The sequence below is a fragment of the Myxine glutinosa genome, chromosome 7, assembly GCF_964187855.1.
Source record: "Myxine glutinosa chromosome 7, kmMyxGlut1.1, whole genome shotgun sequence".
Lineage (NCBI taxonomy): Eukaryota > Metazoa > Chordata > Myxini > Myxiniformes > Myxinidae > Myxine > Myxine glutinosa.
Window position 1 is genome coordinate 95,148,162 of NC_136267.1, and position 16,777 is coordinate 95,164,938.

The 16,777-nt window shown below is 42.6% G+C and overlaps 1 protein-coding gene across 1 annotated transcript in view; it reads right to left on the reverse strand.

The window, feature by feature from the left end:
* Positions 1-11,388, reverse strand: part of DIP2C (DIP2 acetate--CoA ligase C (putative)) — a 188,779-nt gene extending 177,391 nt beyond the window's left edge. Inside the window, exon 1 of the mRNA XM_078782009.1 lies at positions 11,179-11,388. Coding sequence (XP_078638135.1) covers positions 11,179-11,251 — 73 coding nt within the window. The 5' untranslated portion in view covers positions 11,252-11,388. The remainder of the gene's footprint in view (positions 1-11,178) is intronic.
* Between the last annotated feature and the right edge of the window lie 5,389 nt (positions 11,389-16,777).

Sequence of the window (16,777 nt, forward strand, 5' to 3'; positions counted from 1 at the left end):
CACTCGTGCATGCATAACTGAATGAGAGCGAACCGGTTTTCTATATTTGTACTGGCAATTAATTTAGAGACAGGAAAGGCCAAAGTAGAAAACGTTTTATTTAACCAGGTAAAAGAAAAATGCAACAAATGGCAAAGGTCTCCAAAACTAATTAAACATAAATAAGCAGACTAAGGCATTCATGTACAAACCACAATAGAAAGATAATCTTAAACACAAAATGATCCAAGATGAGATTTCTATGAATTGAAAAATAAATAAATAAAAACTTACCATAACAGTTAACATGAAAAAATTTAAATTTTTAAAAAAGTTTTAGACGTCTGTAAAAACTTGATGTGCTGTTGAGTGACCAGTGGATCGAGAATCAAATCAATGACTGCAAAGACCTTTAATCAAGGGTGAAGTAACTTTCACACAAATGTGGCAACAAAACTTCCAGGTAATTTTAAATTTAATGGATGGAAATTTATCCATTGGATTATGCAAAATTGAGGTTATGGAAGCACATAGTGACGGTGGATAAAAAAGCAGCAAGTTGGTAGTGGGGCAGCGGGACACAGTTGGACACAATAGGCAATTTGGATTCGAGGAGGTAGAAAGGATATTGGGTGTGGGTGGGGGATGACAACATGGTGGTGCACAGTCCACATGGTTGAAGCCCTGGAGGGAAGAGGACAATAAAATTACACTTCTATAAGTGGGAGAAAAGAGGAACAAAAGGGTGGAGGTGTGCAAAAAGCCGAAATTTAGAGACTTCAACTAGGTGGGGGGTTACTGGAAGGACTGATGCATCCTGGAGGAGCTGGGGCAGGTCAGAATGCAGGGAGAGCAGCGAGCTAGACCGGTGGAGAGGCCAGAAAAATAGAAAGGCCATTTGTCTGTCTGTGATGTGAGAGCAATAGGACTTGTCTTTCTGCCTCATCACGAGAGATGGAAAAATTAGCTTTATATTCAACAGAATCCAGAAGAGAGCGATATGATACGAGGACACCAGCCCATCGAGAAGAGCATTCTCCACCGAGCTATAAATAATGGTGTTGTCGTGTGCGAGTCGTTCTGATTTTTCAAGGAATGCCTTCGAACAAAAGAGGATTCCCAGTCTGTGACTGGTTTTAGAAGTCAGCTTTGCTAATACTAGGGCATGCCCGTACTATATCTATATCTAAAATTATATCCCCCCCCTCTATTTACATGAAATGGTTTGGTCCAAAGCGAACGGCTTGCGAGTGGTGACAATCCCCCCCCTCTATTTACATGCAATGGTTTGGTCCAAAGCGAACGGCTTCCGGAGTTTGGTAAAGAAATCGCCATCGCGTGCACAAACGCGCAGGAAAGCGAATGAATCGCAAATTCGGTTTTATTAGTTGTAAAACATAGTTTAACGCCAACATAGTTTGCAAACGTGAAATAAATGAATACGCTCTCAAATGTGCCATCCGAGGCAGAGTGTGCCCGCCACGTTCGGCACACGCGATAGTTCGCTGCTCTCTGATTGGTTGAATCGTTTTTTGGACATAGCTCGGTAAGTAATTGTCCGATTAATATGAAAACTTGAAAAGGCACATCCTCGGGTCCCCAGCAATATACCTGGCAAGTTAAAAGTATATCGGACCCGTGGTTGTCGAGAAACAGCGGTCACAGACAAACGTACAGACAGAGATTACTGGAATTATAGATAGATGGTCAGCCCAGCAGATATTGTGGCTGATGGTGAGGTTCAAGGTAACCTTACCATCAGCCTAGAAGTTTAAGAGATTGAACCTTTTCCAGTGGCTTACCATGGAAAGAGATCAGTGGGTTCATTCAATGATCCTTCCGGAACGCCAGGGTAAAACTGCGATTTACCAGAGTTGAAAGACATGTTACATTTGTCAGACCAGAAACAAATCAATTCTTATCAAATCTAATCAATAAAAACATAGTGCATAACTGCGGTCTGTAAATGGGATGGGGTACTTACAGTATGACACAATGTGGAATAAATGAAGAGAGCTTCCAGAGAATCCGAATGATCATTTATATAGCTGTGGAGTGTGGAACAATACTGAAGCCAACCCAGTCTTCTCCACTGGCAGAGGAGAGGGTTCCATTGAAAGCAACGCATTGACTGCACGAGTGGATGGTCAGAAATCTAGCTTGGCCAGAGCTTGGCCAACAAAGCAGGATATCAGAGATACATCAAAGGAGACGGTCCTATCCTCTTGATTGAGATTTAGGGCCTCCTTCCATTGCTGAGAGAGAAGCAGCTGGTTGTCCATACCAGTTGCGACCAGGACATAATCCAAAATGATGGTCAGAGCTGGTGGTCAAATCAAACTGATCGTTATTTGTTATTAATTGTATGGCAAAAGGAAATGTGATGCAATTCAAAGTGGCCTCCAATTTACCTAAGCAGTCACATGTCTCGCATCACGTATTCCCTCTGCCTATGTTTGCCATCACAAGGTACTCAATACGAGAGTTTTGAGAAGACTTATGCAAGCTAACGAGGCCTTTTTGCACATGTGCTGTGTGTGCGTTTTCACGCACATACAGTACATGTTCCCCCGATGACTGTTGTAGCTAGGGGTTTGACACATGCACGCCAATCATTCTGGGGCAGACTACACCATTTCAAAACTCGCGTATTGTTTGAAGCTCCACAAGTCCGAGAGTGAATTCTTTATCTTCTCTCTCTCACGTCGATAACAGTCCACACAAAATTAAAAAAAAAATACATTTTTTGAAAACTCTAATAGAGTTTCTGCGTGATTCAAAGTGTCCCATCCAATGGTTATCACAAATACTGAGGAATGATCCAGCATCACACGGGTCTATCACATGGAATATTAAAAGCTCCTCTCTTGAATATGAATGACAACAGGCATGTTTTGATAAGCAAGTTAAGCCACAAGCAAAAAGAAAGAGGAAGACAACAAAATTTCCAACAAAGGCCACACTAAGCAGACATTTTAGTTTGCCCTAAAAATATCCAACCATCTGACTAAACCACCGTTTAGAGGCCATTTTTCCCCGCAAGCGGGGGTTGGCCTTTTTCGGGAACCGTGGTTGTTGTTGTTTTTTGGTCCCCTTTTTGAAGCAATGTTTTACGGCCGGATGCCCTTCCTGACGCCAACCCTTTTTGCCGCCTTTAACGACAAACAGGGAATTACCAGCAAGCTGGTACTGACTAAAACACTGTTTTTTAAAGTTATTAAAATGAAGGTCCACCAACACCAGAAGGTCAACACGTTCCATAGATGTGGCCATGTGCTTGGATTTAGCAACTTTTCCAGAAGAGAAAGGACAGAATCAGATGGTTATGGTACAAACCTAGAGGATATATCAAGTGCTGTAGATTTCAATCCAGACAAGCCTCGGCCTATCGCAATGGGGACATAGCTCAAAGGGAAGCTAAAACAGCAAAATAAATCAAGGATTTAACAACACGAGGAATTGTAATTGTCCTCACAAAGCAGAATGAAATATAAAAACATTCACCAAATATTCTGCCCCGTCAATATAATCAAACTGCTGTGCGATTAAAAACACGTTTCGTCCAAAACTGACGCAAACAACTGATGGCAACATATTTCAAGGAAAGGCCTGTTGAAGTAGGTCCACTCGGATTATCTGCCATTTCGTAAGAGGTCTCCACAGCATATTGTACAAATTTGTGTGTACATTGCGTGTTTTATAATCCATTCGTCAGCAACGTGTTGGCCATTCGCTCGAGTGGTTTCAAGTCTCATTTCTGTCTGCCGCCCCTGGCCAGTGTGGGTTAAATTCCCGTGGCTGCTCGTTTTGTTGACCCACACTCGGCAATTATTGCAGCAAGTTTGCCAAACACCCTTCGACACGAGTTGAGGGAGGTCCTCGTCCTGCAAGCGGACTGAAGTAGGCTTTCATTACGGTCGTCGGCCATAACGATGACAAAACAAATGGTTCAAGTAACAAAACAAAGCCAAACGCAAGAATGTTTCACTCTGGATTATCCAGCCTCTCAAACGTCGTTCTCGAAATGCACAAAAGACTACATGCTGCATCAGCAGGTTGGCACACAGCCCTGGACGAGCACTTGCATCGCAATATCATCAGGCCTTGCAAGGGATGGAAAACATTCCACACACACACACATCGCTCCGTTTGAAATAAAATAAAATAAAAACACGTCCAACAATGGGAGAGCACTATTTAGCTTAAAATACACAAAAGGATTGCTTTGAAAAACAATCAACAAGACAAGACCTTGAGTAAACACAGCTGCTTTCTCAGCACACATGGGCGGAACTGGCCGTGTTATTGATGACACGCTTGTGCTAAAGCTTCTCTTGCCAGTTTCAAGTGCAGAACTGGGCCTTATCCAGTACTAAATAAATAAATACAAAGGAAGCTTTCCTCAAACATTTGAAGAAGGAAAGTCAATGTTGCAGCAACGAGGTCATTTTGGCATTCAGAGAATGTAGCCCAGAAGGCATTTTCAGCATAAAGGGCAAAAAACGTGCAAGAAAGAAAAAAAAGAAATCGAGAACTCATTTAATGAAGAATTATTCTGGTTAGCAGAGTGCACGCCCTATGGGTGATCGTGTTCCAGGCATGAAACAAGTTCTTGTGACACATACCTTTATTGGGGCGGTGTATAGGCAACTGACAGGTGCCTCAATCGCTCCCAAAAATGAAAAAATAACCCGTGTTACGTGTATGAAGCAAAAACATGCCTCGAAATACCTCACTGGAGTGGAAAACGTGAGTACAGGAATACTGGACTGTAAAGGGTGGGTACTTGAAATACCCTCTCTGACCTGGAGGCGGCGTTACACGATACACATTTACATAGAGAATTTGTGTCATGCCCGCCACTTCCACCCCTAGCCACCCAACACCCCCCCCCTCCCCCATTCCCCCCACGCACCCCACCTACCCCCCCCCCATGCCCGCCAAGTCTAGTGGCAAAGATAAAACCAACCCTATGCATTAATTGGAGTCTTGCTGATCCTATGTATCAAGTTTGGATATAATCGGTCCAGAACTGTAGGAGGAGTAGCGCGACAAACAAACAAGCAAACAAAAATAAATGTGCGCGTGTGCACACACACAAATTAAAAAATATTTAATACTTACATTATTTATTAACTGGTAACTGGTATCCCCACTCAGGTCATACTATCCTCTTCAACTAAAGTATCAAACAAGCCTGGCTACGCCATTGCTAGACTATCGGTCTGGTTTACTTCTGGTAGGCTTGCCCCACAATATGCCACGATAAGCTATTTATACACGTTAACAAGGCATTTGTCCAAGGAGGAAAAACCTCTTGGAGAGGGGGATATTATTCTAAAGTATTAATATTGTTTAGTAATAACATTAATATTATGCTATTATCATTAGTGCTGTTATTACCCTCGCCTGAGGAGAGGGTATTGCATTTGAGTCCGTTTGTTTGTCTGTTTGTCCGCACAGAATAAATATGATTATCTCTGCAACCATTGGTCCGATTGACAGGAAATTTTCACCATAGGTGCAACTCCATCTGTAGAATTTTTAATGATAATTATGACGTCATAGGTAACGTGGTTCAGCCGCCATCTTGGAAAAACCGAAAAACTTTGCACCGCTATATTTCCGAAAGCGCTGAATATAAAAAATTGAGACATGGCTCATTGTAAAGAACTCTCCATGGGGAATAAAATATGTTAATGATGATGTCATAGGTGCCTCATTTATGACGTCATAATTTGACAAGTACAAAAACGTCATCCTATCAAGATGAAATTTCTTGAGCATAATCTAGGAATAAATTCGTTTCGAAAAAAAAAAGGTTGATGACGTCGTCGGTCACGTGGTTCGGTCGCCATATTTGTTTTAACACAAAAGACTTAAAAACCACTGAAAATAAATCCTGGGGAGGCTTTGCAATCTCTGATTGCTCTTTTTCTTGTTACTTTTGTTATTTGAAGCGGCCTTGGAAAAATGCCATGATTAGCTATCTTAACATGGATTTCGCCCAAGGTGGACAACCCCCTTGTGGAGGGGGGCAAATTAAATTGCTACTCCCTCCATGGTGTGACCCTAAGTCCTCCTATCAGGTTTGGTTGAGATTGGATAAGTAACGACCGAATGTGTCATAGTCAGACAGACAGACAAACCAACAAACACCAAATTGCATATCTTAGTATGATTGCATCTTGGTCTGAGAACTTTGGAACGTCACAACTGGAGTAACACACACACACACACACACACACACACACACACACACACACACACACACACACACACACACACACACACACACACACACACACACACACACACACACACACACACACACACACACACACACACACACACACACACACACACACACACACACACACACACACACACACACACACGCTTTCTGTCCATTCTCTTAATCCAAAAAATAATAGCATTCCTGGTGAGGTCCATCTTGTGTGCAAATTGCTCCCCCATGCATTGCCTCATTAATGATAGACCTGTCATTGGTTTTAGAGCTCAAGGCGAAGCCTTATCCTTCCAGACTGATGCCCTTTACCAAGGCTATCCACCCTCGTGTGCTTCATCAGCAATAATGAAAATGAACCTAGCAACCACTTCAACTATGGACTGGTCATGGTCTCTCATACCATAAGCAAATAATAATGAAAACACAATTGTAGAGGATCTTTATACCTTCACTTATTTTATTCCTCAAACTCCCGAGCACCAGGGTTTAGATTTAGTCGGGGCCATTCCATATGTTGGATGTTCCTTTTGCCCGCCTGGGAATTTATTTTGCATTTTCAAATTGGAGGCTCATGGAAGAACAAGGTAACATAAGGCAAAGAGACAACGTAGTAGCATTGGGGCAGTGGAGCCACAGTTGGACACAAGCAAGGGAACGAGTAGAAAGTGTGTAAAAATGGCACATCTGAGGATTGTTGAGGGTAGGGTGGAGGAATGGAGAACTACTTTGTAGGAGATAATGGAGTTTGAATATTTGTAGATTAAAGTTGGTTACATTTGTGGAGAGAGTCTGCTAAGGAGATTGATAGTGGTGAAAGTGCAGACAATGGTGAGAGTGGAGTCCGTGCAGGCAGAAGGTATGGGTGGAGCGAATGCAGGCAGGGATGAGGTTGTAGCGAGTGCAGACAGGTGGTGAGGGCAGAGTGAGTGCAGACAAAGGATAGGGTGGAGCGAGCATTGGCAAAAGGTGAGGGTGGAGCGAGTGCAGGCAGGTGGTGAGGGTGGAGCCAGTTCAGGCAGGTTGTGAGGGTGGAGCGAGTGCAGGCAGGGGATGAGGGTGGAGCGAGTGCAGGCAGGGGGTGAGGGTGGAGCGAGTGCAGGCAGGGGGTGAGGGTGGAGCGAGTGCAGGCAGAAGGTGAGGGTGGAACGAGTGCAGGCAGGGAGTGAGGGTGGAGCAAGTGCACGCAGGGGGTGAGTGTGGAGCGAGTGCAGGAAGGGGGTTAGGGTGGAGTGAGTGCAAGCATTGCGTGAGGGTGGAGCATTGAGTGAGGATGGAGCGAGTGCAGGTATGGGGTGAAAATATTGGGGAGATAGATATGATTATATGATTATACAGCAACTTAATCCAATAAAAGGAAATCAGAAATGCTTTATCACCTTACATAGATGCAATAGATGCAATAGATGCATTAGATGCAATAGATGCAACTTACATAGATGCAATAAAACCTGGGGTGAATCACAGAGAGTCATTGATCATACGAATGCAATTATTGTTCTTATTTGGATTCCATTTTTTAAAGGACCATCTTGTAAATGTTTAGTTAACTTTCATGGATCATCAGTCACATATTTTGCTGATGACCATCTCCAAACTATCTTCAGAAGGCAAAATATTTCTCAGGAAATTTGCACCAATATCTATTCATGACATCCAAAGCAATCTCATCAAACACTTCTTGGCATTATGGAGTATTGAGTTTTGGGATCAATCAATATTCCTCACCCCAAAGCAGAGCCGACACAAGCGACACCTGATAGTTGCTCATCACATCCTGCTGGCATGTTAATTGTCCAATCACATCTCAAGGTTTACTGCAGCTACCCTCAACCAGTTGCTCCTCAATACGCCTGCCAGATTTCATGAGTACTGCTAAAACATCTTCCGTCCATTTTCACATTCAGACAAGTCTTTTCCTCCATAGTCTTTGGTTCTCAAATGGTAGAACATGCCGCACATCTCTATCCCACTCTGGCATATACTCCAAACTTTCATTGGAACTTCACAGCAAAAGTAGAATTTTATCATGTCTTCATTGGCCTATCACACTCCAATATTTATGGATTTACAGGATATGAAACAATATTCCCAAAACTCCTATCAGTAGCTAACTTGTGGAATAAACTTTAATCTACGAATGTCTCTCACGTCCTCCCTCACCTGCCACTCCGGAAAGATCAAAATATAGATCTGGAGGAATAAAAAGATATAAAAAGCATTCATACTGGCCAGGTTGCAGAAGGCTGCAACATCACTCAAAAAATTGTTAAAACATCTAGGCCGACCATAAATACCAGGTGCACAGACAGCACTGTATATGTATTAAGTACGCATCCGACTGGTTTCGTATATGAAACACTAATCATCGATGTATTTGGCTTACATGCTAAATGACGCCGTCATGAGAGAAATATAGCAATGCAGCAATTAGCAGAAAGTGAAAGATGATGTCAAAGTGAAACAGGTTTAAATTCAGGAAAAAACTGGATGGGAGAGTCATCTCACAAGCACGACCTTACAACAACCTTTCGACGGTCACAGCAGTCACAGGACAGAAAATACAGTGGGGTTTGCGATTGCTGGTCGTGGCGTTCATCAGGACAAGAATATGGAATTTGGCCACAGTGGAATATGGAATTTGGCCACAGTGGATTATGGAATTTGGCCACAGTGGAATATGGAATTTGGCCACAGTGGAATATGGAATTTGGCCACAGTGGAATATGGAATTTGGCCACAGTGGAATATGGAATTTGGCCACAGTGGATTATGGAATTTGGCCACAGTGGAATATGGAATTTGGCCACAGTGGAATATGGAATTTGGCCACAGTGGAATATGGAATTTGGCCACAGTGGAATATGGAATTTGGCCACAGTGGAATATGGAATTTGGCCACAGTGGAATATGGAATTTGGCCACAGTTGAATATGGAATTTGGCCACAGTTGAATATGGAATTTGGCCACAGTTGAATATGGAATTTGGCCACAGTTGAATATAGAATTTGGCCACAGTGGGATATGGAATTTGGCCACAGTGGAATATGGAATTTGGCCACAGTGGAATATGGAATTTGGCCACAGTGGAATATGGAATTTGGCCACAGTGGAATATGGAATTTGGCCACAGTTGAATATGGAATTTGGACACAGTGGAATATGGAATTTGGCCACAGTGGAATATGGAATTTGGCCACAGTGGAATATGGAATTTGGCCACATTGGAATATGGAATTTGGCCACAGTGGAATATGGAATTTGGCCACAGTGGAATATGGAATTTGGCCACAGTTGAATATGGAATTTGGCCACAGTGGAATATGGAATTTGGCCACAGTGGAATATGGAATTTGGCCACAGTTTAATATGGAATTTGGCCACAGTTTAATATGGAATTTGGCCACAGTGGAATATGGAATTTGGCCACAGTGGAATTTGGAATTTGGCCACAGTAAAACGCAAGTGTACTCTTTTTTTTTGTTAAAGGTACCTTGGGACCTCGGAACGCCCACCAGCACATGTCAGCAGATGGGTCGCCCGTATCGATGTCCTTCAGAAAGATGGCGTGGACTCATTATTGCAACGCTCCAGGATGACAGTTCATAGTTGGATAGGGATTCAAACGCAGACTTGAAAGCTCAACGTGCGTACACTACCTTGGAGTTATCCTGACAGTTTGATGCGGTTCCATTGGCTCAACATCTACAGCACATTACTCAAAAACCTTGATGGCAAACCTCCCTCCTTCATCTTCTGAAACAAAATACTAGGTTGGCCTGTTCGTGTTCCCACCGATGAATGGCGCGGAGAACCTGAGTTAAAATACCAAAACACTGCATGTATTTGTCCATTGTCTAGCGACACCCTTGAAATGTAGAGTGACATCTACTCATGTCTTTGTCCTGAATGTGATTTAAAGTACAAGCTCTTCCGTGTTGTCAAGAAAATTAATGAATAAATTAAATAACAGAATGCCAAGGGCTAGAGTTAATTTTAAAGGAAATGACGTCACTAATCAGGTATTAGATGAGTGATGATGTGCATGGGCAAAACTGCCCGAGGATCTTTGTTACCAAATTTAAACGGCTGAGGTTTTAAGGAGATTATGATTGTGCATGATAGAGATGATCAATCTTTCATTGCCCTGATCAACGACAATGGACAAAGCCATCGATTTATCGATTGAATTCTTTTAATCTCCAATATTAAAAGTCAGATTGCGTCATCACATCAACGAGAGGAGTGCATCAATTGGTCTTTTTGAATGGCACCTGAGATTTCTCCGAATGAGTCCATGAGAATGTCTGAGCTGAAGGATCAACGCAATTGAAGTCCCAGGAATGACACGTGCGGTAGTGAAGAATACACAAGTTTCGAACGATCCATAAACAGCCCGAGTTGATGGTTCCGGCTGCGCGCTCCGATGTGCCGTCGGGAAAGCAAGAAGCACGTGATTGAAGGAATGAATCCCGCCAAAGCACGCAACCCTCAGGCTCCAGGAATCTGCTCTTTATCTGCCAAAGCGCGCACACAATGGTACTCGGGCGCGAACGCATACGTATCCCCTTTAGCGGGCGGCGATAGGCGCAGAAACTTTTGGATCAACTTTGGTGCATTTTTAAAGAGGCGGAAAACGAACGAACTCCGGTTTGGGACTTCGCTACCAGCGTCACCAGACGAGGTGTGCAACAGGGCGAGGTCATGCCGAGGGATGAAAGGTAGGGTTAGGTCTCGCACACCTCGGGGATGACGCTGGAGGACGAGGGTGCCTTTTGGTTTGGATCGGGGTTTGAAGCAAAATCGAACAGCTCAACCAACGGGCTTGGAGACGAAAACAAAGAGACACTCCATTGTCACACGACGAAACAAAGAACACACCGGCGCAGTATATATATATATATTTATTTATTTATTTATATATATAAACACGTTCGTCAAGAATTCCCACCTTCGGATAACTCCAGATCGAGTTCGGCGAGCTTGGTCCGAACCTCCGTGGGCAAAGCTGTCAAGTCCGCCATTTCCAAGGGGAGGGAAGGGGGTGGGAAGACCGGTCACAGGGGCACGGAGGGTCTGTCTATCCACTCCACGAGAATGGGGACAGAGACGTTAGAGAAGGACTTGTAACGTCTCTCCTTAAAACCTCCAATTGAGGTGTGGGCACGCTGCGTGCTGACGACACGGAATCCCACGCCCAACGTGGCAACGTCATAGCATGTACATCGACGTTATTGCGTACGTCTCAAGACTCCTCCCCGTTGGGCAATTGGCGTCATTGCGTCATGTAGTAGCGAGAACGTAACATCGCTGATGTCTTTGCCTACGGGATAGAATTCCTCGAAAAGGGACAACTCAAACTCGAGAGCATTGGATGAAGTTATTGGAAGAACTTCGAAAATGGGAAATTCTAATTATGATAATGTGGCATAGTGAAAGTTCAACCCACCTGGTGTTAATTCAATGGTGTGACAGGGATTCGAACCCAAGACCCTAAGATAAGCCACCACACCAGACTTTACATTCATAATGTTGTGTTTTTATTTCGTATTTCGCTGATGTGAGTGCATTGTTTCATGTTCGACTTTGATCATGTTACATGTTCCATATCGTTTTAAGAGGTTTGTTCATTTTCCCCTTATTAAATTAATTACAAGTAGGATATTTACGATATGACGTCTCTCTTACTATAAATGAGGCAAAGGTGGATGTCAAAAAAAACTCCAAAATTGACATGTGGCGGAAATATCGCCACCTTTGGTGCTGGCCGGTATTACAACTCATCTTTCTTTTATTATATGGAGTATGATATGTTTTGATCAATAAAATTTCCTTCACAAAAAACAAAAATTCGAAAATTTATGCATTTCCAAGACTGTGCCGCAGTACATTGCCCGCTAGTGTAACTAATACCATGCTGTACCATCGATGGGTTGCATTGTGGGATCATGTTGTTGTGGTCTCAACCCCCGACATAATTTCTTGCGGAGAAAATAAAGTCTCAATCAGGTTTTGTTGCTATTCATTCAAGGTTTGCACTACCAGCCCACTCCACTACAACAGGAACAATCACCAAGCCTGCCCTAAAAACACCCAGGCCTTCTTCCAAAGTGTGTTGTCATCCTCTGGAAGTCATATGTTACAACTCTAAACTCCCACCAATGTTAGCTAAGGCAAAATAAAAAGAAAACAGAAAAAAGTGGTGAAAAAATGTGAATACACAATCACTTAGATCTGCACCAGTTGATCAACATGGGCATGACAAATAGTACAGGTGTCTACATCAAGGAGAGCACATTTAATGGGTGTGGTCATCTCAACAACTTCCTAAGGTACCACTAATCATAGCACAAGCTTTGCCAGAAAATTATTAGTTGCGTCAGATTGGGAAAAGTTTTTCAACATCACATGATCACCGCTGGCTACACAGGGTGGGCCTTGTCATACAACAGATCTTCTGGGCAGCATTAGCCTTGTATTCCTGATGAGTGTACATCAGCATACAGTCGATTTATACTTTCTTCATTCAGAATAAAACAAAACAAAAGCTGCAATCTTAGAGGGGTCATGGCAGACAAAAATCAATGCATATATGCAAGTTCAGAAACATGAACGTCCCATGACCTATGTTTTAGTGCCAACTGTCAATATATGCACCGGTGTTTGAGGGGAGCCATACCGACAGAAGATCAAGTGCACAAATTCTGAAGCAACTTTAGAGAGTTCATAGAATACAAACTTTGTTCATAGAACAAACCCTGTGCTGTCTTGACAAAAAAAAGACATGGGTGAGTCAACGAGCGGAAAATTTGATTGGTCGTGATGACGTCAAATGCCATAATATTTTGCCCAAATACTGCTAAATGGAAGGGTTTTGAAAGTGTCAAAATGGGATTTGTCTTTCACATTGTCTAAGTATCTAATTCAATTGAAATAAAATAAAGATTTTAAAATTTGAAGAAAATATTTTTTGGAAGTTTACTGCCATTGATGCCGCGTCTTTTACACCACCTTATACAAAACGTAACATTCGTTTTTTGTGCTTGTTGTTTGTGTCTATTGTGACGTCGTTAAAAACAGTAAGTTCTTGTTCGTTTGTTTTTTGTATACAAGATCGAGACTCATGTAAGAGCTAACATTGATCACAAAAGACAAACTGACACATAAAACATAAGATAAAAGGAGCGGGAGACAAGATGGAAGATGGGTAGCAGGGACATCCGGAGATCTGTGGGAGGGAGAGGGCTTGGGGAGAGGAGGCATGGGAAGGGGGGGGGGGGTGAGGTTAAAAAAAACCACATGGACACTGCGTTAACTTCCAGGAAAGAAGTTGGTATTTCAAAAAAGTAGATCTGGGGTGAATTAATGGGGGTAGAAAAGAATCATTTTCTTTTTTAATCTTCTTTTTTTGAATCTTTTTGAATCTTTTTGAATTTGAAGAATTTTTTTAAAATAATTTCCAATTTTGTTTGACTGCCAGACAGGAAGACACGGTAAGAATATTATCTCACTCCTCTCTGCACGTGCATTATCGGAATAAATCCAGAGCCTAAGTACTGCTAAACTACACATTCATTTTCTGATTTGTGTTCAAAATATAACATTCAATTGAAATAAAGTTGTTCCTCGATCATAAACTGGCGCTTGTACTTGTAGACACAGACACACAGACAGACAGAAAGAAAGAAGTGACCAATTATTGCTTAACTGCACTTTTTGCTTCACATGTGTGGAGTAAAGACCTGACCAGAAGACAATTTCAGAGGGAATAGTTCAATAAATTTGGGAAAATGGTCAATGATGACGAGAAGATATAAATGACCTAAATAACTCTTGGGAATAAGGTCCGATTAGGTTTTTTTGTTTTGACCCAGTTTAGACTCAGAAAAGAGATTCCCACTACTTCCAGGACTGTCCATGTTCAACAGGCTCAAAATCACTAAAACATCTGCAACATTACAATACAGATGCTGTCGATAACACCAGAGTAGGGGTTCGAACCCCTACAGAAAAGCCTGCTGATTTTGTCATAGTTTTATTCAAGGTTTGGACGACCTGCTGACGACAACAGGAACAATTAATCACTAAGCCCAAGCCTTCTGCCAAAGTGTCGTCACATCCCCCGGAAGTCATATGTTACAAATCCACAATGCGATTTGGGCAAGTCATCGTGCATTTGTCGGACGCCATTTTGATGTTCTGTCATGTGAAGACACGTTACTTTGTGTCATTCCAGTAAACCCTCTTTCCAAAAGGTTGCAGTATTTTTCAAACATTTAGCTACAAATATACGCTGGAACTCAAGTGGAAATCCTTGATCAATTTCTCTTTTATTACCTGTGTCTGCATGCAGATATACGTTGGGTAATTGGCCCAAATAGGATGGAATTTCAGGTTGGCAATTTTTCCTGGAATCCATTTTGACCAGATCTGTGATGATTCCTTACGGGATGAACACTTCTTGGGGTTTGATTTATGGGAATCAATGCGAATGATGGTCCATGGGATGATTTACTGTGTATTTGGTAAACATTCAGGTGTGGCGGACACGAAAGCACTGACGTGGTGACATCACCCCGCACACTCGCGCTTTACAGGTATATTAATGCGTTGTGTTGTTGATGTCGTTGTAGGCAACCAGGGCACTGCTTACTTTGTATGCCGTCTTCATTGTGAACCTCATCTTTGTATTTTGTCCTTCATGACAAGATAAACTAGAACGGGCACTCGGTAGAGCGCATACCTTCGCCGCAGCTACTGTTCTGTACTTGGCATGGGAGTGTAGGGAACAGAACAACAAAAATACGATTTTGACCTTTTCGTGACCTTGACCTTGACCTTTGACCCGATTGCTCCCAAAATCTAATCAAATGTGTCCCGTATAATAACCAATCATCCCACCAAATTTCATGCAATTCGGTTGAATACTTTTTGAGTTATGCGAATAACATACACACACACACACAGACATACAAATAAATACACAGCGATCAAAACATAACCTTCCGCTTTTGCGAAGGTAACTATGTTCTCCATCACTGTTGAGGTTTCTCTAATTACTGGGTGTGCAGGCCACAGTAAACATATTGAACCATTTCATCTGCACTGTTGTATCAACTGGGATTAACTAGTGCTTGGGTGTTTGCCATTTTCTGGAAGGCCCGGGGTAGGTTGTCAATAAAACAGAATCCCTCCTCTAATGTGTGCTCATCATTAATGCATGCCCTCATTGGAGGCGTGGGTAGAGGAGGGGTTGAGGAGGACTGCCGGATCAATATGGCCGTTCAGGATATGGAGCACCGAACCATGTACTGTCTGGACGGAGCACGCAGGCCTACTGTGTTGTGGGTTTCAATCCCAACTCTTGATTAGGAGCATTGTGAGATTTATATTTGCTGTGCATGTAAAGTTTATAGCTTGTGACGTTTGTCGAACATGTGACGGAAATAACAAACTAGGAGGCACTACCTTGGTTTGCCTCCCTTTCCCAGTTTACAGGTGGTTTCCCAGACGCTCTCTTGTGAAGGCTCTGCTTCTGCAGTTGTGCGGACAGATGTACAAACTACTCATACGTACAAACATCCTATACAGTTTGTGGAATCTTTAATTGCTACTTAATGTTATCCTGCTCACTGTTGGTCTATAAAACTCGAGAGTAAAGTGACATTCATGAAAGTTCCACCATCTTCCAAAGCATTCCATTACAAAACGTATATGTATGCATATTGCATATGTCCCATCAGTGGAGTAACATCAGTGGAGTGGAGCCACTTCTAGGATTATACAAAGGAAATAACACCGACCTTCAGATGTGAAAGCTGCCACACAATATAATCTCATTGTGTAAATTTATTATTGACGGTGTAAATTCAAAACACACCACCTATTCTCCTTCGCCCTTCATCTCGATCCTCTTAACTGTAACCCTAACCCTAACCCTAACCCTAACCCTAACCCATCACCAATGTGGACTGCCATTCTCATTACCTTTGCTCCCCAACCACAAATTTTACTGCACATCAACCTCCAGCTACACATTCCATTTACTATGCCTTTTTTGTGCCTATACCTGCCTTCTTGACTTTTTGTTTGTTTGTTTCCTGTTTGCCTGATCATTCCCTCTTACCCACTGTGGTAGCTTTGAATTCTCATCCTCCATTGTCCAACTCTTCCATCAGTCACAAATTATGCACGTATGTGACTGAAGGCCTCACACTGAATAGCTGTGGCGTACCGTCCGTGGCTTTATGTTCCCAAACTGTGCTGCCAGCAAGAGAAGAGTACAGGATCACACAAACTCCAAGAAAGGCCACAGGGTGACACATTCTGGCCATCTAGTTTGCAAGCATTCTTTGGATGTTTGCCAGACATTGCCTCCCCTGGGAAGGTGAGAAAGGTAAAAGCCATTTAAAGCATTTTAGAGAAACCCGAAAAGAACGTGGAGAAAGAAAGAAAACCTACATGTGCAAACCTACACACCGACATGTACAAACCAAAACCTATATGTACAAACCTACATGTACAAACCTACAAACCTACATGTACAAACC